Source organism: Protopterus annectens, chromosome 10.part0 (genome assembly GCF_019279795.1).
Source record: "Protopterus annectens isolate FY-2018-M chromosome 10.part0, PAN1.0, whole genome shotgun sequence".
Classification (NCBI taxonomy): Eukaryota; Metazoa; Chordata; order Ceratodontiformes; family Protopteridae; genus Protopterus; species Protopterus annectens.
The window spans coordinates 1,133,899,847-1,133,924,383 of NC_056744.1; the positions used below are offsets into that span (position 1 = coordinate 1,133,899,847).

The 24,537-nt window shown below is 42.5% G+C and overlaps 1 protein-coding gene across 2 annotated transcripts in view; it reads right to left on the bottom strand.

Annotated features, from left to right (window-relative positions):
- Positions 1-24,537, bottom strand: part of USP33 (ubiquitin specific peptidase 33) — a 1,637,494-nt gene that overhangs the window by 559,577 nt on the left and 1,053,380 nt on the right. For both annotated transcript variants that reach the window (XM_044085858.1, XM_044085859.1), the window contains exon 17: positions 20,816-20,996. In XM_044085858.1, coding sequence (XP_043941793.1) covers positions 20,816-20,996 — 181 coding nt within the window. The remainder of the gene's footprint in view (positions 1-20,815; positions 20,997-24,537) is intronic.

The following is a 24,537-nucleotide window of genomic DNA, read 5'->3' on the forward strand; positions in this document are numbered from 1 at the left end:
TGTGCATTGCTACTAGAAAGTGGTTGGAAGAGATCGCCCACTGCCAAACCTTGAGAGTTTCTCGACACAATGGATAGAATTTGGGTTCCCCCCTTGTTTGTTGATGTACCATACAACTGACATGTTGTCTGTTTGAATCCCAATCATCCCAGAGGGGAGAGCATCCTGAAATGCCTGCAACACTAAGAGTACTGCTCACATCTCCAGAACATTTATGTACAAACTGGCCTCCTCGGGGGACCATGTGCCCGGGCTGTCCTTCCCAGATAATGCCCCCCACCCTATCTGGGAAGCATCCATGGTCACTATGGCCTTGGGCTGTTGAGGAATGTAAGGATGTCCCTTAAGTACTTGGTTGGATTGAATCCAGCAACTCAGATCTCTTTTGCACGTCTGGGTAATTCTTATCTACAACAACACTGGCTAATAAAGGATTGACCACTGAGTAGCCAGCATCCACTGTAGAATCCTCATGTGAAACTTGGCTAGTGGAACCAAAGTTACTGCCGCCGTCATCAAGCCCAGAGCCTAAAGGGCCAGGCGGGCTGAAAATGAGGTACTCACCATAATCCTTCTGACTTGTGATCTTAATGTCTAAACTCTGTGCGGTAGTAGAGACATGGTGGCAGAGCTCGTATCGAGAAGTCCAACATCCGAGTTGGCTGTAGTTGTGATTTGTTGTAGTTTATGGTTATCCCCAGAAGAGTACAAGTCAGGAGAACCTGATCTCTGGCGTGTACAAGCTGATTAACGAACCAAATAAATGAAAGGCCACCAACCGGAGAAAGAAAGAAAGAATTATATATTTATTAAACGGATCGTAGACACACACTTATAATTAAAATAATTTAGCAAACTCCACAAAACAAATAAATATGTAAGCGCTTTCGTTTAAAAGTTTTAAACTTCCTCAGACAATTATATTCCATGACATCACTTCCTTATATAACCTTCTTCGAATTCAAAAAAAGCATGCCCAAAAACTAAAAAAAGATTGGGCATGCTCAGTGATGCCTGATCAAAGCGAAAATAAGGCAGTCATCCAGATAGAGAAACACACAAAACCCCTGCAGTCTGAGGTGAGCTGCTGCTACTACCATGCGCTTGGTAAACACCCTGGGGGTTGGCGTGAGTCTGAAGGGCAGCACTCTGAATTGGTAATGACCGTCTCCCAGCTGGAAGTGTAGGTACTTGCTGGATCACCTGTTCATTTTTATATAACAGGCATCCTGAACATCTATACAGCACATCCAGATGTCCTTGCCCAGAAAGGGTAGAATGGATTGAACTGTGACCATCTGCAATTTGGTTCTTGGAACAGCCTTGTTTAAATTGATTTGCTCCAAAAACTGGTCTTCATTACCCTGTTTTCTTTGGTACTTAAAAGAACCTTGAGTAAGTTCTAGATCCTATTTGGTCTGGAGGGACATCTTGGATGACTCTTTTCTAGCAGCTTTTGAATTTGAATTGCTGCTTGCTCCTTCTGACTGGGTGGAATGGCGGGGATATTTTTGGAGTCAGAGCTGAAAGGGAAAATGGTGTTATATAACCTATGGAAATAATCCTCTGCAACCAAGTGTCTTTTGTTAAGTCTAGCCAGTCTCTCTGGTGCAGGGATAAGTGCCTCCCTTTTGCCTGTCTCCAGAGGTGAACAGTCGGGCCTCCATTCAGGAGTGCTGATAGGGTTTGTCAAAGATCCTTGTGAACCCTGGCTTTGTGGGCCACCTCTGCCACGAGAACAACATAGTCCATTACAGTTCCCTCCTCTGCCCCTGGGGGAACCTCCTCAACGTGCGTCTTGGAAAGGACCTTGAAACTTTTTGAACCACATTTTCTGGCTACTCTTCTGATGCCTGGAACAGGATTTTTGAGGAGTAGAAAAACATATCCCCACAGCAGATAAGGTCTTCCCATCCTTCTCAGACTTGGATAGTATTTCCTTTACTTTATGGTCAAAAAGAGTAGTTCCATCAAAAGGAGCATTAAAGAAAAAGGACTTAAAAGGCTGTGCAAAATTCCACAAGTGCATCCAGGCATGTCTCCTCATGGAAGTGCCTGAACCTGCTGTTCTTGAAGTTCCTTCTGCTATGTTGGAAACGAACCTCATAGAAGAGTTGAATATTGATTGCAGGGTTGCCATCTAAGATGTTACAGAATCCGGAACCTCTTCAGAAATGGCTCCTGTGTGTGTATTTGGCAACTCCTCAGTCAAATCCCTCTGAAGTCTAATACAGTGTGCCAAATAATTTAGTGACCTTAGTGCAAAAGTCACTGAAGCAAAGATGCTCTGCTCTAATCCATCCACTACCTGTGACTGCCTGTTAAGAGGATGGACAGTGAAACTCTCATCAGCGAGTTCTTTCTTTGTGGCCACCAGTAAGAGCATGGCATCAACTGAAATTTTTCCCCAGAAATGTCTGTCCTCAGGTAGTGCCATTATCCTGTCTGATCTCAGAGGTATGGGTTCTATGGAGTCAGGCTCCTTCCCCACCTACTGGGAGATCATATCAACAAGCTCATCGGTGAACAGAGTCACCCAGGAGGTAGAGGGTCCAGTACCAAAGGCCTCCAGGAGAACAGATTCCTTGGACATAGGGTTGGAGGGAGTCCAGCCTCCTCACTATTTCAAGACTTTCAGGATGTCTCCAAAAGAGACATCGGGAGGTGACTGTAGGGACCCTTCACCTTTACTGAAATCTGTATCTTCAACGATGGACTCCTGAAGGGAGTCTATGTGCTTCCTCTTACACATCCTCTTTTGTGGCACCTCCTCAGTGGGATGCTCTGGGGAGGTATCAGAATTCCTGGTGGGGAAACCTGGGTCTTTGTCATGCCCCTGTGCAGAAGAGTGGAGAGGCTCCTGATGCAGAGACAGAATGGTAGCATGTCTAGGATCTGAGAGGGAAGGCTCTATCAGATCTGCTGAGGCAGAGAAAACTCTCTTTGCAGCCTTGAAGGCAGAGCTCAAAGGGGCAGAGCTCAAAGGGGCAGAACAGGAGTTCTGATCTGAGAAGGCAAGTTTCGGAATCGTTGCCTTGCCCCCGATGGCAATACCCCTGAGGTGGAAGCTAGAGATGAACTGTCCAGTGCCCTGGCTCCAAGAAGCAGTGATGGCTCCAAAAACTTCAGAGTCTGGTGTTGCAACTCAGATCCTACAGGAAGACTTTGGCTCCAAGAGTTCTCCTGATCGGCGACTGCTGGAGGTCTCAGAGAAGCTCTCGGATCTAAGAATACAGAGAACCTCAGCTCTGAGACTTACAGATCTGGATGGCTAGGATCCTGGGACTCCAAAGCAACAAAGTAAATCAGAGAAGGAATTTGCACGGGGGGTGATTTAGAAGGTTGGACAACCTGACCCAGATGGGTGAGCGCCAAAGGGAAACCAATCTGCCCTTGTGCTGACAGGATCTTCCTCACCACTGTCTCCACTTCATCTTCTGTGAGGCTTCTGGAGGAACGAGTGGAATGTCTGGATGGAGACGTGGGTCCTTGCAAAAAAGGGAGATGGGTGCCTGCCAAGTACTGGATCCATGGACGAGGAGTACCTTGTGAGTGGAAGTAAAGTCATACCTACAAACTCTTTCAGCGTCTGATCCAATAAAGTAGAGTCTGATGTTTTGGCATGTCTCTGATCTGACTATCAGGGTTGGATCTGATAGAGTTGAAATTGTCTGTACCGATGAGTCAGTGCTTCTGCACCCTCATTTTTTTGGGATCCAGGTTGAGACCAGGTCCTTTAGGCTTCTCTTCCTGGAAGATTCACAGGAAGAAGAGTTTGAAAATGACAGTTTGGGTGATTCTGATATGGCTTCTCCAATAGAAGATGGCAAGAGACTCTTTAAAATCAACTTGTTTTTATGTTTCTGTAAGGGCGTGGGGATTGAAGCCATGGCAAACAGAGCAACCCTCTTGCAAATGGAGAGGGCCCAGGCAATAAACACAAAGAGTGTGGGCATTGGAAATTGGCAATTTATGCCCACACTTAAGAGCATTTTTTTAAACCCAGCAGGTTTGTCAGCCATAACGAACAATAATAATCACAAAAAAACAACAGCAACAAAATAAACCAATTACACAGAGAAAGATTAAGTATGTCAGGCAAAGATTTTTTTTTTATCAGAAGGAGAGGGTAAGGGAATACCAACAATGGTAAGGAAGGGCTACAAGAGTCTCGTATGGAGGGGAATATAGTACTGATAGTATCTAAGAGGTACCAAATACTAGGCAAGGGAAGGAATAGAGTAGACCACAAGAATGATAAAGATAAGAAATATAAGAAATACTAAATAGCATTTTAGAAAGAGAAATACAAAAAATATCACTTATCTAAATCGTACAGCTCGAGACAGATGGTAGACCATGTGTGTTAGTTTGAAGCAGCAAACGAGATCTGAGGCAGTTGGGGGAGGTGCATTATAGGTAAGGGAGAAGCTTTAGCAACAGCCGAGTTGGATCCAAACCCACTTGATATGGACAGAATGAAAATTGAAATCAGATCCACTTTTCCCCTAGATGAAGGGCGAGACTGCCTGCAAACAAAAGCAGATTTGGAGGGCTAATTCCTCTGAAATTAAGGAAAGGAGAAGCAAAAGTATGTTTCAACTCCAGCAAAGATTTACCCTTAACCTGGAGAGACATGAAAAGTTCAGCAATAGCACCACCAAAAAGAATTGTATTAACCAAAGGGGCATTCAACAGTTTGGCCTTAATATGATCAGGCAAAGCTTGAAGATGAAGCCAAGAGTAACGCCTCATAACAGAACCAAAGGCAGCAGCCCTGGAGGAGATATCAGTTGCATTTGACAGGGTGGCGAGAAACTTGAGAGGTAGAGTCCTAAACAGAAAGGGCAGAAGCCTTCCCCTCAGAGTAAGGAAGGTCAGAAAACACTTTGGAAACCTGAGAAAGGTGAGACAAAACATACCTGGTCATATCAGTCTGGCAGCCAATGGCCGGAAAGGACACAGTAGCAGCAGTATAAAGCTTTTTGCTCAGCCTCTCCATGGCTGTACTATCCTTACCTGAAGGAAGCACGTTGGTAGAAGGCAACAGCTTGGAGGGCTTGTCATAAGAGACAAACAATACAGAAGGCTCAACAGAAGGACATTTATAAAGACATTTACATTTGTCAGGCACCATGTAAACTCCATCAGGTTTCTTGGGAGCAAGGGATTTTGAATCATGGACTAAAGAAGCTGCTGAAAAGGTATCCAAGAGATCAGCCAGCACAGGGTAACAGCTAATGGCTTCGGACACTCCATTTGGAAGAGCTGATAATACCTTTTCTGAATATCAATTCCACTTAAAAAAATTCCATCATGTGGGCAACAATATCCCTGAAAAAGAGCTCCTCCAAAGGAGAATTTGGACTAACAGAATCCTCTTCCTCTGAATAAACAGTCCAAGGGGAAAGGGCTATGTGAACAGTAAGCCAGGAACTCTTCCTCAGAATCCAGATTCTCATCTGAAGAGTCTAAATTCCTGGCTCTTTTAAGAGGAGTGGAAGACCAGGGACGGGCAGGCACAGACACCCCATGAAGAGGCTTCAAAGCCATTAAAGCATTAAATAACCCCAAAATAAAATCCTGCCACTCACGTTAGGGATCCTTAACTACAGGGGAAATATGCTTGGTTTTCTGTTTCTTTTTTCTGCAGGACATCTGCACGAAACATCCTTGGAGGGTCAACCCCTAGTGGCATTCAATAAGCGTAGTAAGGATCTCCTCCCTGACATCTGCAGAATTCTCCTCAGTCCCTTGGATATAATCAGCCAAGGTTCCCCTTCAATGACAGGATCGAGCAGAGTAAAGCCTCTGAGGACATGCAAGAAGTTGGATCCATGCCGGTCTCAGATGGGGTTGCCGCAGAGGAATTCGAGGCAAACTGGACAATCCTGTGGGCTTTCACTAGATTTGAGTGAAAGATATCTGGGGAAGGCTGGACAGCAGCCATGTCAGAACTTAGACGGCTAAACTTGGGATGGGAAGACTTCACCATAGCTCTTCGCAGATGGCTAAACTCGGGATGGGAAGACTTCGCCATAGCACCGTGAACCAACAGCTTAAGACTTTGGTTTTCAAGGTAAATAGATGAAGAGGAGAAACAATTATGTAGGGTCTTACAGACAAAAGCCTGGCACACAGAACACTGCATATGGTCATGGGAAGCTCACAGAGTAGATTCTGACTGTGACGGACTTTATGGGGAACCTGCCTCCCACACTGACATGAACCCCACAGCACTAAATGGCTAACAAAAGCAGGGCACTTATCTGAAATGTGGCTTGGTAAACAGCACAGCAGAAGGGGATTCAGACTGACATTCAGTGGTGGTGTTCAGACTGGCAGCAAAGAAGATCAGTGTGTATGTGTCTATACGTCATCTTAATGCCCTACTCCTTCAGCTGGGAGTGTACGTGTGATATACAACGCCCAAGTACTAAAGGCTTTGGTGCACAAGCAAGACGATGAGCTATCCTTGGCAGGAGATCCCTCAGGTTATGAATACTGCAACACTGATATGGAAGAACATCACTCTTTTCTGTAATAAGCACTGGTACAAAAACAAGGTAACAATAGTCCAAAAAAAATCAGTCTTACAGAATTGATTTTTCCCTGTGTAATAAACACTGTACATTTTTTCCCCTTAAAAAAACGGACTGCAACAGCATTCCATATCTTATCTAAAGAATATTTAATGTTTTACTGAAATTTTACTATTAAATTAAACAAAAAAAAGAAAAGAAGAACTATATCCGGTATTTATTTTGTTTTTATTTCTTAATTTTTTATTTCTTAAATATACCCTTAATCAAACCTGAAGTACTGGAAGATTAAGTAACACGCTTTGCGGTCAAATATTACTTGCAAGTATACTAAAAGGAGTTAAAAAGGAAAGTTTTGTACTTACGATAACAACAGATCTTGTGTTGTCTGCTTCTGACCTTCCTCAACGAACAGGTTACTGGGATCCATCCAAGATCCTACTTCGGTCACTCTTGAAGTTTGGATTGAAAGCTCAGGCTTCTCCCAATACCCATAATCCCCTATAGCTAAAAAGTTACCTCAGATAAAGTTTGCACATACCTAACAATCTGTTGTACCCTTCTACAAAACACTTCACATAAAAAAACTACCTCCTTGAGTAGAGCTTGAAGACAGTATGACAAAGCCATGGGGGTAATCAGTGTAGACACTCCAGGTACAAAAGAAAAACAACTGGATGGGGGAAGTGGGAGTTAAGGTAACAAAGGAGAGAAGCAGCCAACTCAGATTTATTACACATAACTTTCGTATATGATGTTGTGTCTTTCATCCGTTACTCAAAGAATGAGACAAAAAACTTGGGAGGTCTCACACAAGGATATTCCAGAGGACAGACAAAGGAATCTCTAGATCTGGACTATAAATTCAACTTGTAATGGAGTATGAAGGCATGGACACTGGACCAAGCAGCCACAGCACAAATGCTGTAAAGGGATACCCTGGAGAAGAAGGCAGTGGAGGTAGCCACTGATCTAGTCAAACGAGCCTTGAGTGGTTAAGATAAAGATAACCCCTTTCTCCTTCAATACAAGTGAAATACAATCAGATAACCAGTGAGAAAGAGTAACTTTAGACACCCATTTTCCAAATTTAGCAGAAGAAAAAGAAACAGTCTTTCTAACTTTCTTAGAGTGAAGTAAATGAAAGTGAAGTTGATGGTGCACATCCAACAGGTGTAAAGTACAGTTGTGTAAAATCTTATCATAACAGTAGATGTCCTTTTCTTCACTGCTGCAGTATTCTTCACTGAAGGGATTCCCTGCAAAGCGTTGTCCGTTCATGGATTAGGACATAAAGGTGACGTACAGACGTACATACCATAGAATTAAAAAAAAAAAAAAAAAGAAAGAACAGCCATCTAAGGAGAAAATGAAGAACATGTGCATCCAGAACAAAAAAAAAGAAGGAGGAGTAATGAAAGGGGGAGGAGGGAGAGAGCGAATATTACAACAGCAAAGACAGGGACATCTACTGTTATGGTAAGATTTTACACAACTGTACTTTGTACTTCCATATCACTATTGCAGTATTCTTCACTAAAGGTAGATTACAAAAGCTCAAGAGGAACCTTGGGAGGAGGAAGTCCCAGCAGAGCCCTTAGAAAAAAAACATGCCTAAAAGGTATCAAAACCCTATCACCCACAGTGTCAGCTGAAGAGTGGACAAGTGAGGATGGATGAGAGGAGCCCTCGACTTGTGTGATTAGGTATACCTTGTGAGGTAACTTGTGGTGATTGCCCTTGGCTAGGTGCAGAATAATAGGGAACCAGTGCTGCCTGGACCAAAAGGGAGTCACTAGCAAGATTCTGGTGGAGTCTTGCTTTACATTGAGCAGGACCTTGGGTATGAGAGGAAGGTGGGGGCGAGGTGTAGAAAATATTCCCTTGCAAGAAAAAGATGGGGTGTCCACCCTCTATGCCAGAGGACTTGGGACTCTGGTACAAAAAAAGAGGAAGTTGTCTGTCAGAGGGGAGGCTAAAAGATCTACCTTGTTTCTTTGCCTTAAATAGCTAGTGTTTATACCAGTTTGTACTTGTTTGCTAAAAGCTGCAGTGAGTGAGTGAGGCCTTCTGCCCCTGCTCTGCTGTTTTATGCTGAGACTGCAAAAGATAAGTTGCTTATTTTCAACTGTTTCTGCACTTCTGATAAATTAATATTTTCTGCATATCTGTTTAAACTGAGCAACTTTTTTAGGCCTAGTGAATTCAGTCCTTACCTGTGTTATGATTTTTGTCTACTTTTTGTTTCTCTGTTTGTTCTGTTCATTTTACTTAATGTGTACTCGAAAAACACTAGCACAGAGCTGAATATCTATTACTGTTTGTGACCTTTGGAGCATGTAGTACAATCTTTTGTCTAGAGAGGCCTAGCTGTTTCTTCGTGGCAGGGGGATTCAGACTGGTCTGATCTGGATAGAATTACCACTCAGGGCTCTGTTTTTTTGATTGGATAATTTGGCTGGTTCCTTGTTTCTCTTCCTTAAATAGCTAGTGTTTAAACCAGTTTGTACTCATTTGCTAAAAGCTGCAGTGAGTTAGGCCTTCTGCCCTTGCTCTGATGTTTTATGCTGAAGAACAAAAGAAAAGTTGCTTATTTTCAACTGTTTCTGCACTTCTGATAAAACAACATTTGCTGCATATCTGTTTAAACTGTGCAACTGTTTTTTAGTGAATTCAGTCCTTACCTGTGTTCTGATCTTCCATCCCACCCACCTGTCCAGCTGTTGTTGTGGTATTAAAGCTTGGTGGCTTTTGAGTTGCCCTCCTCTACTAAAAATTTCATATTGGACACCCCGAGTCCTATTATATCAGCTCATCCTACTGAGTACAATGAGATCAGTTGTGAAGGCCCACCCCCTTTAGCTTCTTAACCTTGAATTATCTTCAGTCTCCTCACTTTCTATTAAAAAAAACAAAAACAAAAAATATGACTCTTCCTACTTCATTTTGCTTGTGCTTGGGTGATCAACTGCATTTAGGTTGCTGCATTTGCCACTGCTTGTCGATAGCCTTATGCTTTATTTGAGCTGCTTTTTACTGTTGTGATTGTGAGCTAATTTATCACATTTGCACTGTTTCACAGCAAATTTACTGATTAACTATTTCATTGCTATTTACTGCATCTCATTACTGTTTAACTGTATTTTTTCATACTGTGAGTTCTGTTTTTTTTGTCTGTAGTTAATCTGTGCTTTTTTGTGAGTTTTACTGTGTTCTTAACCCTTAAATTGAGCAGCATAGTCTGATACAGGTTTGCTGCATCCAGAACTGCAGCTGCACTGTTTTTAACCCTTGGTGAGGTATTCCAGCTACAAATTCCCCTTAGTAACACTTATGTGATCACCTAGTAGTACTACTCTTAGACCTTCCACTTTTTACCCTCTTAGCTCTCTTTGGCCTCTCTCCTTCAGCTTCTGACAAATATGGATGGACAATTTCCTAACCTATCTCCTGCCAGTTTGGTTGATATGGGCATCCTGAGACAGTGTAGCAACTGCCTCATGTACAAAGACAATCCTCTACTACTACCACCTAGGAACACAATTTGTGAGAGATGCAATTACATTAAGATCCTAGAGTCAATGCTCTCTCCCTCGCAAGCCAGTATATCTGGTACTGAGAAGGTTGTCAACGTAGACACCACACCTCAAACACCATCCACACCTACACAACACACACCCACATATGTGGAGATCCTCAACAAAAATATACTCAAACAAAAGAGACCTCCTAGGCAAAATCACATGCAAACTCCACTGCCCACATCACGCATAGTCTACACACCTGTGTCTCACAGCCACTAAGGCCTAAACATAAACCCAACATATTAGTCATAGGAGACTCCACTGTGAGATGGGTCTACATTATATAAGTGAACGCTCAAAATTGCAAATGCTATATAATTGACCCAAATTCCACGAAAAGACAAAATACCGAACAGACATCTCAGCGATTTTTTTTCCCCCAGGGAAAAAAAAAATCCCTGATCCATTAAAAAAAAAAAAAAAACACAAAATAAAGTGGGGGGCTTCGCCCCCCCCATACCTCCCCTACTTAAATATACCAACTCCGAGATCGCAATACAGTGGAGGAAATGGAAAAGTCCCAAAAATAGCTCAGTGATTTTTTTCTCTAGGAAAAAAATCAGCTGCTCCGTGCTTTCGGAATTTCGCCATTTCACTGAAACAAGTTTGATTAAGCAGTATTTGCAGTTTCAAGCATTCACTGACTTAATAGGAACCCTGTGAGACACACAGATGTGCCCCTCACTAGGCTGGATAAAGAGAAAATCACAGTTAGTTGTTTGTCAGGTGCCAGAATCTGCCATATTACCCATGCGCTCAAGTCTCTCAACAATAGGTACTGTTATGACTCGGTCATAGTCCATGTTGGCATGAACAACTTGAGACGTACCTCCCTGGACTACATGAAGACAGACATGACAGAGCTCGCTGAATATGTGTCCCAGGCAGGTATAGTCCTAGCATTAAGCAGGATTCTTCCATCACCCAGAATGATGCCTCAATACGAAAGAAAATGATTGACTTTAACAATTTGCTTAGTTTCTGGTGTCATTCCAAGGGGATCCAGTGCCTGACAGCCTGGGAAGACATGATTGACAAACCACAATGCTTTGCCAGAGATGGTCTGCATCTGTCTCCCTTGAGCTTCAGGATTCTGGCAAAGGCTCTTGCCTCCCCCATATTGCTTTTTTAGGCACAGTCATGAGAGTCAAAGCTACCAACGTGAAGATTTCGTCAAAACGCAAATTAAAGATCATGCTGCTAAACAAGAGGAGTCTAAATATGAAACTGCAATCATTGCAAGCATTCTTAACCCTGGAAGATGCTGACATTTGTGCAGTCACAGAAACCTGGTTCAAAGCTGCAGAGAGCACCCCAACCATACTAGGTTAGTCATCCTATCATACATTCAGATGCCAAACCGTGGGCTGCAAAGCAAAAGGAGGTAGAGTTGCAATATATATAAAACATATACACACCTCCAGGCTGGTTAAACAGTGTAACGCAGAGGAGACGCTCCAAGTGCAGTTAACCATTGACAGGACCCCTATTCAAATCATAGCTATCAACAGGCCCCCAATTTTGACTCAAGATGCCCAGTTTACCTATCTGGACCTCTTCAAACATATCAAGATTCAACCCTTTACCCTGAGCCTGGGCAACTTTAACTATCCAATGATAGACTGGAAGAACTACTCATGCCAAAACACAAATGCCCAGAGATTCCTTGATTTCGTCAATGCAAATGTCTTGGACCAGCTGGTTGACACTCCCACAAGAGGTGAAATTATCTTAGACTTGGTATTAAGCATCATGAGTAACCATTGTAGCATCCCTACAGTGTCATCTTCCCTGGTAAGATCTGACCACAAAGTGGTCACTTTTGAAGTCACCATCTCCCCTGACCACCCCCTACATAGGATCAAATAAAAAAACTTCTCAAAAGCTGATTACAACCTCCTGAGGGAAAGTATAAACAGCTTCACAGCTCCCACCCCCTCCATAGGAACTGGCACATATGTCCAAACCTACACCAAAGTGCTATATGAGCACTTGTTTAACTACATGGAATCAGGAATACCCAACAGGGCAAAATCATTCTCCTCAAGGAAGAGTAAACCTGTCTGGCGGACATCTGCAATAAATAAACTCTATAACAAAAGGAAAAAAACTGCTGTCCAGGACCAAGAAGGAGCAGGTCCCTAATTGGAAGCAATCTTTCCTTAGTCTGAACAAGCAAATAAGAGCACTAGTAAAATCCTCCAAAGCAAACTTAGAGTTTAAACTGGCCACATCTACTAAAGACAATCACAAGGCTTTCTTCACATATGTCTGCAATCTCAAGAGAAGCACCCAGATCTGCTCTGAACTGGTGGTCAAGGACACCACACACACAAACGCTGTAGATATAGCCAACCTGCTGGCAAACAGGTTTAGTGAAAACTTCACCACTGTTTCCCCCCATCAGTAAATCAGGACATCCCCAGCACCTGCCCCCCCTCCCCTTATCTCCAAGAAGCAAGTCATCACTGCCCTCTCAAAGGCAAAAAAAACAGCCTCCATGGGACAAGATAACATCCCAGGCTGCATCCTACATGAACTCGGACAGGAACTTGCAGCACCATTAGGCACCCTATTCACCCAGAACCTGATTACTGGCTTCATTCCAGATGAGTGGAGGACAGCCTCAGTCATCGCTTTGCAGAAAGGTGGACCATTCACAGATCCAGGAAATTATAGACCCATCAGCCTAACTAGCGTGATCTGCAAGGCCATGGAGCAGATTATCATGTACATCATTAACAAGGACATTGGCAACCTCCAAACATGATTCCACACAGTTTGATTTCATTAAGGGGAGGTCATGCCCGATAAATCTGGTCGACTTCTTTGAGACAGTCACCAACGCCATGGATGAGGGGAAGACGGTGCACATCTCCTACCCTGACCTGGCTAAAGTCTTTGATACTGTTCCCCACTAGGATATAATAGATAAACTCTCTCAACTAGGCATCAATCCATATGTTACCAGAAGGGTAGCAAACTGGCTCACTGATAGAACCCACCTAGTCAAAATAAGGGAAGCCACCTCAAGCAGTCGACCCGTAATAAGTGGTGTACTCCCAGTGTCCGTCTTGGGATTTTGCTGTTTGGGATATACTTTTCTGAGGTGCAGGCCAAAACCAGTGGGCTATGGCTGACCAAGTTTGCAGATGACTGTAAGCTGGGCACTGTCATCAGTTCCCCTAGTGATGTGGACATCCTCCAAGAGTGTCTCACCAAAACATATGACTGGTGCCAGAAACATGGCTTTAAACTTGACTGTCAAAAAATGCATCACCATCCCCTTTGGGGAGAGTGACATCCCCACAAATTATCACATTAATAATAAGGTCCTAAGCATGCAATCAGTTGTGAGGGACTTAGGCTCCCAAGTTGATAGCAAACTGACTTTTGTCCATCACATTGCCTCCATTATACCGAAAGCTTTCTACATGGTCCACCTCATTAGTAAGGGTCATAACATCCCTGTATTCTTCCCTTATAAGACGAGACCACAGATGTTCTTCACCAGGAGAATCCACGGCCTCAAACGTCTACCCTATACAGACAGGCTAAAGGTCCTGTCCCTCTATTCAGATTCCTACAGACTCCTCATAGGTGACCTCTGTCTGGTATACATAGCAATCTCAGACTCCGCTGGGACCGCTTCATATCCGCAAGTCAAGCTCCACTCGAGTAACCAGCACGCAGGACTTCAACCTGGTCTGTGATATCAATAGGACTTGTTGGCGGGACAGATTTGTGTCCCAGAGACTCTCCCTTTTGTGGAACAGACTCCCACTCCATGTGAAACAGAGTGCCTCATTAATTCTTTTTAAGTGCAACCTGGACAACTGGATGAGGAACAAAAAATACACCTCTGGGATTCCACCTGCATCCCTGCTGGACAGGGGCATTGGGTGCTGATTTGTAGGAACATGGGCTTAAATACTTGGCTAGGCTTGTAAGGGCTTCAGGGCCAATAGCCTAGTAACTTCCTACGATACTATGATCCTATGAATCCACCACTGAAGCTCTTGGTTTGAGGCATGGAAGAAGAAGCACTAGAAAGACTAAAGGATGCCAGTGTTGGAGTCACACTGACTTTAGAAAAAACTGTAGCTTCCTCATATGGAGTCTGGCTACAGGTAGCACAGGAATGGTGGAAGCAATGAATACCAGGGCCATTAGAAGTTCTCTAGCTATAACTGAGACCTGAGGAAGAAAGGACTGAAAAAGGGCAATCAGATTAACAGCCTTGGGTGGTGGCAGGGAAGCCAGCATAGGAATATTCTGGGGCTGGCAACCGAGAAAACCAAGATCCTGAGGAGGAGTCAGAAAGGATATGCAGAAGGTTACTGTAAACCCTAGGATTTGCAAGAGGCAAACAGCACAGTGAGGGTGTTAAAGCAAGTTGGGGAGGAAAGGTGAATGATCAGATCGTTCAGGTAAGAAAAGAATTCTTCATCCTGCAAAGGCAATCACAGGAGGGAAGCATTTGGTGAAAACCCTTGGGGTAACAGAGAGACCAAAGGGCAAAGCACAGAACTGAAAATGCAAGGAAGAAACAGAGAAATGCAAATAATTCCTGAAACGGGGTTGAATAGGGATGTGAAGATAGGCATCCATGAGATCCACAAAGAGCAAGAAAGTCTGAGGGAGAAAAGGAGAAAACAGAGTCGGAAGGGACAGAATTTGAAAGGAAGGGATCTTCAGAAAGGTGTTGAGCTGAGAAAGGTCCAGAATGGGCTTCCAAGTGCCTTCTTTCCTGGGAACCAAAAATATTCTGGAATAAAACTTCTTCCCCCTCTGGAACAGAAACTGCTTGGATAGTGCCTTGAGACAAAAGGCCCTGAAGTACACCTGGAAAAAGGGCAGATCTTCCTGAGGAGTCTGAGGAATGCCCACAAAAAGAGGAAAGGATTTCCACACCATGATGTATCCCCGACAGATGATGGACAGAACCCAAGAATCTTGAATGATCCTTAACCAATCGGGAAGAGACGGGGAAAGACAAACCTGACTTGGGACGAGGGTAGAAGATCGACAGAACCTGACTTGTCTGGAAAAGGAGGCTTCTGAGTAGTAGAAGTCTGAGTACACTTAGCAGGAGGAGCCCATCTAGAACCCTTTATAACTTACAGAGGAGGGCGAGACTGTTTATGCACAAAGCCAGGCTTAGAGGGATAATTCCTCTGAAATTTAGGAATAGAGGAAACAAAAATATGCTTCAATTCCTGTAAGGCCTTGCTCTTTTCTTGCAGGGATTTAAAAAGCTCAGCCACTGCAGAACCAAAGGGATTTTTGTTATCAAGGGGAGTATCCATCAATTTAGCCTTAATATCATCATGCAAAGGCTGGAGGTGAAGCCAAGAGTAATACCTTAACACAGAACCAAAAGCAGCAGCTCCAGAAGAAACATCAGTTGAATCATAAGTACATTTAATAGAATGACAAGCCACTTGACAAGAGGGTATCAACAAAGAGGGCTGAAACCTTCCCCTCAGAATCAGGAAGGTCAGAGATAACTTGACAGGCCTGAGAAAGAAGAGGTAAGGCATACCTGGTCATAGGGGCCTGAAAAGTAATAGTCCAAAAGGCCAGGGTAGCAACAGTATACACCTTTTTGTCCAGCTGTTCCATGGCCCTACTGTCCTTGTCAGTAGGAAGCAATTTAGTAGAAGGAAAGGGTTTGGAAGGTTTATCAGAAGAGACAGATCCAACAGAGGGGTCAGCAAAAAACATCTGTAGAGAAAGTTGTAGTCATTAGGCATCTTATAGAACCTGTCAGGCTTTTTATGGGCTAGAGGTAGAGAATCAGGAGCCTGACGAGCTGCTGAAAAAGTGTCTAACAGAGCAGCTAGGACTGGAGGGACAACAGAGGGCTTGGGGGACTCCATCTGAAGAAGTTGATAACACGTCTTCTGGATGTCAGAAACATGAGTATAGTTCCATTTAAAGAATTGCATCATACTAGAGATAGGATCCCCAAAAGATAATTCATCAAAGGGAGAATCTGGGAGAATGGAATCCTCCTCCTCAGAACTATAGTCCAATGGAAAAAAATCTGAGAAGAGTAAGCCAAGGACTCTTTCCCAGAGTCCAAGTCCTCATCAAAAGTCCTGCTTTTGTTGTGAAGTAAAGCTGGAGCAAGGAGACCATGGCTCTGAGAAGAGGATTCCTGGTGGGGGTGACTATGAGCCAGTTGTCCAGGTATGGGTACACCTGGAACCCCTGCAGTCTGAGATGAGCTGCCACCACTGCCATACACTTGGTGAACAATTCGGGGGGGGGGGGGGCTGTGGTGAGACCAAAGGACAGGTCTCTGAACTAAAAGTGACTGGTCCCCAGCCAGAAGCGAAGAACCTTCTATGGAGTCTGTCCATTTCTATGTAGTAGTAGTATGCATCCTGAAGGTCTATCCAGTGCATCCATTCATCCTTTCTCAACAATGGAAGAATGGACCAGACTGTGACCATCCAGAATTTAGTTTCTCATGTACTTGTTCAAATGAGTAATGTCCAAAATTGGCCTGAGGTTCCCATTTTTCTCTGGCACCAAAAAGAACTTCAAGTAAACTCCAGATCCTTACTCATCTGGTGGGGCCTCCTGGATGACCAGACTGTCTAACAGCTTCTTTTTTTGTTTTTTTTTTTATTCATTCTTTCTTGCATGGGATTGACAGGTGGCCAACTGTAAAATGACAGACTTTCTCTCCTCCGGAGACAGGTTCCCTGAGAGAAATTTGGAGAGCTCTCTAGTCAAATTTCTCTGGAAGTATGCTACTTTTGCTAAACAGTTCAGCAACATAAGTGCAAAGGTCGCCGAAGCATAAACTTGCTTCCAATATCTGTCCAATGCCAGAGACTCCTTATTAGGGGGACTAATGGTGGAGATTTTGACAAGCTACTTTTTGGTGGCTACCAGTACCACCATGGACTTAACAGCAGAACCCTTGCTCCAATAAGGGAGATCCTTTGAGATTCTAAAAATTTATCAGGTTTGCTTGGAACTGGTTCAACCACATCTAGTTCATTACATGCCCACTTAGAGATCAGGTCAACCATCTCTTCGGTGGGAAGGACCACCCAAATAATAGTTGGGCCAGCCCTCAAAGTCTCTAGAAATACTGACACCTCCTGGGATGGGGCTTTGGAAGACCACCATCACTTTCTGTCTAAGAAGTTTCATGACTTCTCCAAACATGATGTTCTCAAAGCATGAGATAGCAACTTACCATAACAGTAGATGTTCAAATGATCACTGCTGCCATAGCCTTAGCAATACAGGTTATATATATCCTGTCAAGGATCTAACCAGCTGGCCAGCTTCCAAAGATTCAGGGAACCTTTCATGTACCTAAATTGTCAAGCAGTTCAAGCTGAGCTGACTAAAAGACAAGTCTGAGTGCCAAGCACTTCAGAGTGTTCCTGCTGTCAAAGAGTATGGTCCTCTGAGGATCAGTGGTTGGCATGTGCTTTCCTTTGATAGGCAGATAAGTTCACTTAGGGAAAAATGCTTTCTTTACTGTGTTTTTTTTTTCTGTCAAAAAAGTAACTTTTGTGTACTGGTAGTGTTACAGGCAATTGCTACTTGTCCTTTCTGGGTAAGAGGCATCATTTTCAGCTTGACCATGGACCCAGAATACTGGTCCCATAGTTGGTCCTTCTTCCAGCCACAAAAAGAAAAAGCTAAGGAAACAGTCTCTGCCTCCACAGTAGGCTAGCAATTTGATCATCCACAGTTGGATGACTCTGATGTGGCCATTTGTTGCATCTCAATCCACTAATCTTTTACCCTGGATCACTCTGGTATAGCACTGACAGCCACTATATACCCAGGGGTTGCCATGTCCTCTGCAGCTGTTGGTGTCCCGTCAGTGGGCAAGGGAGAGCCTCTCTTGTCAGTCCTGGGAAAGCAAACAGGGAATGTTGCCCTGTTGTGTCAGAATGACATTCCCATTCCTGGGAAAACAGCTGCTGTCATTAGTAACAAAGTTGGCCCCATTTTTCCTGTCAAAAGAAATAGAAAACACCAAGCATGCAACTCCTCCTCAATTTTCTTTGGATAGCAGTAGTTTACTGGGTCTGGCTCAGTGTTTAATTCAGGCTACTGATCCTTATTGTAAAGCAGTTTCTGGTAAAGAAAGAGGGATTAATTTCTTCCTGAAAATATTGAGGATTCTAAAACTGAACAGGAAGATGCAGGTATGGATACAGTGTTTTTTCCTCGCATTTCTGATTCAAACTCATATGAGAGCTTGTTTTCTGCTTCTCCCTGTGAGGGTTTCTCTTTCTCTGAGACTGTTGCCAGAATATGCCAGTGTTTTCAGCGAGAGAACATTGAGGTTTCTCAGTCCCTCAGAAAACACTACATATTATTACTGAAGGATTTTCCAAAACTTACATCCATTCCTTCTGTTCTGTATGCTGTACAGGATGTGCGTTTGTTACTGTCTGCCCTTTTCCTGATAGTCAGCCAGCTGCCCCTAAAAAGGCAGATAGGATGTTCAAGTCTTTTAAATTTTCACACTATTGCCAAACCTGACCCAGCAGCTATAGCTTTAGTTGATCCCACTGCTGCTAAGCACTTAGTTATTCCCAATCCTACTCTTTCTGATAAGGATGGAAAAATTGATAGGTATGGAAAAAAGTATATACTTCTGCACCTTTGATTTGCAGAATTTTGAACTGTACTCTCATGTGTTAAAAGTTTGTTCTGACAAATTATTCAAGTATGAGGAATGTTTTATCATTTTGTCACTATGAGGGAATACCTCAGGATTTTGGTTCTCATAGCATTTAAGACTCTCATGATTACCCCTAGCAAGATTCCACATGAGAAAGATACACTGGTATCTGAAATTTCTTTGGTATCAGCATCATCATCCTTGATCTTTTCATATCACAGTGCTGGAGTTTGTCAAAAGACAAATCTTTTGGTGGAGTCAACAGATATCCTCAGATTCAGGTCTCCCCTTGTCTCTCCATGTTCCAAAGCAGTCAGTCACCACTGATGCTTTGGACCTTGCTTTGGGAGGAGTTTCAGGAGGTATAAAAGTGCATGGGATGTGGGACACCAAGGACAGACTCAAGTACATAAATATCAAGGAGATGTTTGCCTTTATCTACATACTCGACTCTCTGAACCATCTCTGGTCCCTTGGATCTCTATAAGTTGTTACAAGCAATGCCACAGCACAGACATGTGGTACATCAACAAGCAAGGGGGAAATAAGGTCATACCCCCTTTGCAGACTAGCTGTGTTAGCTTGAGATAAAGCTTCACAGCACAGTCTCACTAGATCCCACACCACCTATCAAAAAAGTAGAGGAACTTCCCCGATGATGAGTCCAAATTTCACCTAGTAGTAGAAACACCACCACAGGTGTCCCCTGAAAAGAGGCCACTAGCCTATTGGGACTAACCTGATCAACAAAGGATAAATAAATACATAAAAAATGCTTGCTGTTGTACAGTACTGTGAAATGCAAGCAAAGAAAGCTTATTCATTATTCCCCAAGGTAAACAGAGGTTGTACAAAAGAATGTAGGTAATTAAATCATTAACATTTTCAACTTAAACTTTATCTCTACCTAGAGAATGTAGATTAGAACAGGTTTAGTTGTGTTTGCAGGAGTAATGTAACGGGGTCGGGTACTAGTGTCTAAACTGTACTGTGATAATACATCATGCAAGCTGACTGATTACTTCAACAGCAACTGTGTAGTATAGGTATAAAATTGTGTCATACTCCCCCAAGAACTTAAATCTAGCAGAGACAGGGAAAATGTCTTGAATTATTGTACACTCACCCCCCCCCCCCCAAGTCCTTCTAAGACATAATTTAACCAACTTTTGCAATGATAAATTTTCTTAGATATTTGTCAGGAGATAAATGTAATTGCCAATCAAACTTGTAACACCAATATATGGGCGCGACAAAACCCGTCTAATATTACAAGGTATACCATTGTATTGTTGGTAATGTTAGCATTGCTGATGAATCTGATGAAGTTGTACTGACGAAAGCGCGGTGATTCAGTTAAGGCATTTGTTTTATTGCGTTCTCATAGTTTGTATCTAATAAAGTTCGTAGTTTTACATGGTGAACCTTCCACTGCCTTATTTTTTGGATTCTGGAATAATCCTTGCAGGGCAGTGGGCACAGACAAGAACAGTGGTAGGAACAGAGAATTTTCTGGAAAGAGATAGAGGAAAGGAGGACAGAAGATAAAATCTTACCATTACAGTGCTACATACAAAAAATATTAAAAGTGCCTATATAAGCTTCCAAAGGAGAAGCACTGATCCAAGCAGAGACGAGATATAAAACTGCCTAGGAGACGCACACAGAATCTTAAAAAAGGAAAATGATATGCCGGTAAGGTCTATATCTTTTCTACTGAGCATGGAATGTAATCAAATAAGTTTATATCATGACAAGGGATGCTTTGTCATTTTTCAAGGAACATGTTTACTACAACATTAACTCAAGTTCATGTGGAGGAAAGAACTTTCTAAGTAGGTGATAATTTGAAGCCATCTATGAGCAACTTATTTAGCAAAATTGCATACATTTTGTTTCATCGTGAACTTAAACTTGTGATCAATCTCATAATACCACCAACCCTTACAAAGATCTTACCAGAGAACTTGGGCATTTTCACATATGTAACTTATTGTTTTACTTTAAAATATACTTACTGCTGGCTGTTCCATGATGACAAATGACGGACAACAGGTCATATGTACTTATTTGTGGTGTACTGTCTTTGGCAAGAAAAGGCTGAAGGTCAAGTCCTTCCAAAGGAAAAGACATATGAGTGCAGATCTTTGTTGAGAACATAAGCTCATGTTGGAACCTCTTCAAGTGAATGCATAAAATCTAAGAAAAAAAAATGACATTGCAAATCCTTGTTTTGTTGCAGAAAAGAACAACATGCCATCATGGTAATTAATCTGTATCAACCAAGAGTGTGTTCATTTTCAGAAAAGTTATTTCCTACTTCATTTTAGCTTACCTTTCCCATATTTTCAAGTTGAAATAAAAGGCAAGGAAGATAGCAAATGCTCTGTTAGAAATTTTCAGCAGAGTGTTTTTTACTGGAGAATACTAAATTATATCAGGGCTAACTTTGTCAAACCTGCTCTTCTGACTGGGGAAGTGTTGTGAGGGAAAGAAGTTCAAAAACTAGCCCACTACAATACACAAACAAATGGTTTGGTGGATAGGTTATCTCTGTTCATAAGGTAATGCTGAAAGTAACTACAGTGCAGTAACTGCCACATTTCCCCTTTTTGATGCACAAAGGTGTCCTATGAATCCCCAGGCTTTACACCAGTTGAGCTACTTCATGTTACAGGGAGAGGAACATACCAAAACTTATTCATGGTAAGAGTAGTGGTGAATGTGATTCCCACAAGGACTCTGTTGTGAAATACGTGCTGATGAATTTCACAACTAAGCCAGAGAGATCTTGGGGTTGGTATGAGAGTACCTATTTCAAGCATAACAGCAACAAAAGGTTTGGCATGATCAGGTAGACAGAGTCAGACCACACCATCAAACAATGGTAATAGGGATTACAACTGTTTGGCAGAATAAGCTGTATGAAGGATGGGAGGGGCCTTTCAATGTTGTGAGAAACTAAGTGATGTCAACTATGTGGGAACTTGCCTCACAGAAGACAGAAAAAATGTACTTACCATAAAAAAGGGGGGGGGGGGGCTCTATATTAAATCGAAATATGTATTCAAAAACGTACTCAATGAAGGCTAAACAGCGAAATTCATTACAGAGAAGCACTGAATTTTTTCCAGGATTTGGAACCATTCGCCCTCTAGCAATCCAGAACACACACCACACTAATTCAAATGAAACCCACCTAAGTAAAGGCTGTGCCCCCCACACCTCGCCCAACTATATATACCAACTCCGGGATCGCACTATGCTGGCAAAAAGGGTAATGTTGCAGTGATGGCGCAGTGGTTTCTAACCATGGGAAAAATTCCATGCTTCGCTGTAATGAAACTGTTTAGCCTTTGATGACTACATATTCAGCGAATACGTATTTCGATGAACTAATGTAGACCCAAAACAGGACTACATTGACTTTGATCAGTGCATTCTAAACATTACTGCTGACAGCTGCAAGCTTCAGTCAACCTAGTATAGGAAATTTTCACAGGTTAAACTCCTTCCCTTACTTGTAATACATCATACTCCACCTTTCCTCTCCAGACTTAGTGTGCAGCTCAAAAGCAAAGCACAACATAAAAACAAAATAACACAAAAAACACATATGTACATGCACATACACACATATATGCACAGCTCAAGCCCCAAAACACTACTTTCAGAGTACATCCACTGAGGCTGGGGGAAGGAGTGGTTTATTTTGAACAAGCTGGACCTAAGGAAACGTAGATACTAGAGGTGTGTAAGTAAACTTACCATAACTGTAGATGCTTGAATATATCACTGTTGTAGTACCATACAACTATATGGGGTATAACCTGCCAAGGATACTGGAAATCTACTCAGTAAAGAAAAACTTTTGGGCACCTTTCTTGCATACTGTACATCTGATGAAGTACAAGAGGGCGCTGGCATAAAAGTAAAATATTGGCTCTAATCTATTGAGCTTTCTTGTTTCTAAGGGGGGGGGGGGCTTCAGTTAGATATGCCAACTCCAGAAAAGTCAAAATACAAACTCTTATGTCATGTCAGAAATCAGACTACGGTGATTGGGACCCCATCCCAACCAGGGAAAAAATAGCCAAAATAGCTACACACACACATACACACACACACACATATATATATATATATATATATATATATATATATATATATATATATAGATAGATATGTATGTATGGATCTAGGACTTTTGATAGAAAGATCAAAAGTCCAAATCCATTACACGCGAGCATACTTGCGCGAAAGTGCTTTTCACCGAAGAAGCACTTTTGCGTAAGTATGCCTGTTGCGGAGGTTGTACTACGGTGCGGATAAGGGAAAATTCCATTTTCCCCACTGTAGTGTGATCTCGGAGGGAGAATATTTAAGTAGGGGGGGGGGCTTAATTTAGTGTTTTTTTTTTTTTTGTGGAACACACTAACAAAAGCGCTTTTTCGATGAAAGCGTTTTCGTTGAAGTGCGTTTGGTGGGAATGGATTCGGACCGTTGATCTTTCGATCAAAAGTCCTAGATCCATATGTATACAGATGCATATACAAGTGGACTGAGGGAGGGCATTGGCACTGCAACAGTGATCTACTCGGATATCTACTGTTAAAGAAAGCTTACATATACAACTATATTATGTACACCATTAGATTAATTGTTGTAAGAGCTTAGACAAAAAGGGCAGTGGATGAAAGAACACAGCCCAGAAGACCCTGCAGAACAGATGCAGCAAATTCTGTTCTGGCTCTGGAAAACAAATCAATTTTGCAGTATCTACTGAAAGTGTGCACTGCAGACAAAGTTGATACCTCCAGAATAGCTCTACCAGAGTCATTTTGAAAAAGTACTAGAAGTAGCCATAGCTCTAGTGGAGCAAGCCCTAACATTTGTGTGTGTGTGTGGTGGGGGGGGGGGCTCCTTCCACAGTGAGCACATCTGAATAGCCTGAAACAACATTCTGGATATGATTTGCTTGGAAACTGGTTGTCCTTTTTTTTTTTTTTTCCTTCCCTTCAAAATAAATAAAAAGTTGGTCTAACAACCTGAAATACTTTTTCTTATTCAGGTAGTATCAGAGTGGTCTGTGGACATACAGAGAATGAACAATTCTTTCCTCTCTGTTTAAGGATGGGGAAAGAAAACAAAAATATGAACAGGCTGATTTAAAGTAAACACAGAAACCACTTTTGCCTTGAATGAGGGATTCATTCAAACAAAAGTAAAGCTGTGTAAGTAAACTGGGACCACTCTTGTTTGGCATCTATTTCTCTGAAGTACAGGCCAATACCAAGGGACTCTGGCTAACAAAGTTCGCAGATGACTGCAAACTGGGAGCCATTATTGAATCCCCAAATGATGTGGATACTCTACAAAAGGGCCTTACAGAAACAGATGCTTGGTGCCAGAGCCATGGGCTCAAGCTCAATGCCAAGAAATGTATAGTTACCCCCTTTGGGAAAAAACATGTATCCGTGAATTACCATATAGGTGGCAGTGCACTAAACACAGAAAGTGTGATAAGAGACTTGGGGACACAGGTGGACAGTGGTCTTACCTTCGATAACCACATCACAACAGTCAGGAAATCCTTCTATGTGGCACACCTCATCACTAAGGGCTTTTCATCCAGAAAAAAGGAGGTCATTGTCCCACTGTACTCATCCCTCATTAGACCCATTACAGAATACAACGCCCCATTTGGTATTTACCTCTCAAGACATCTGCAACAACTGGA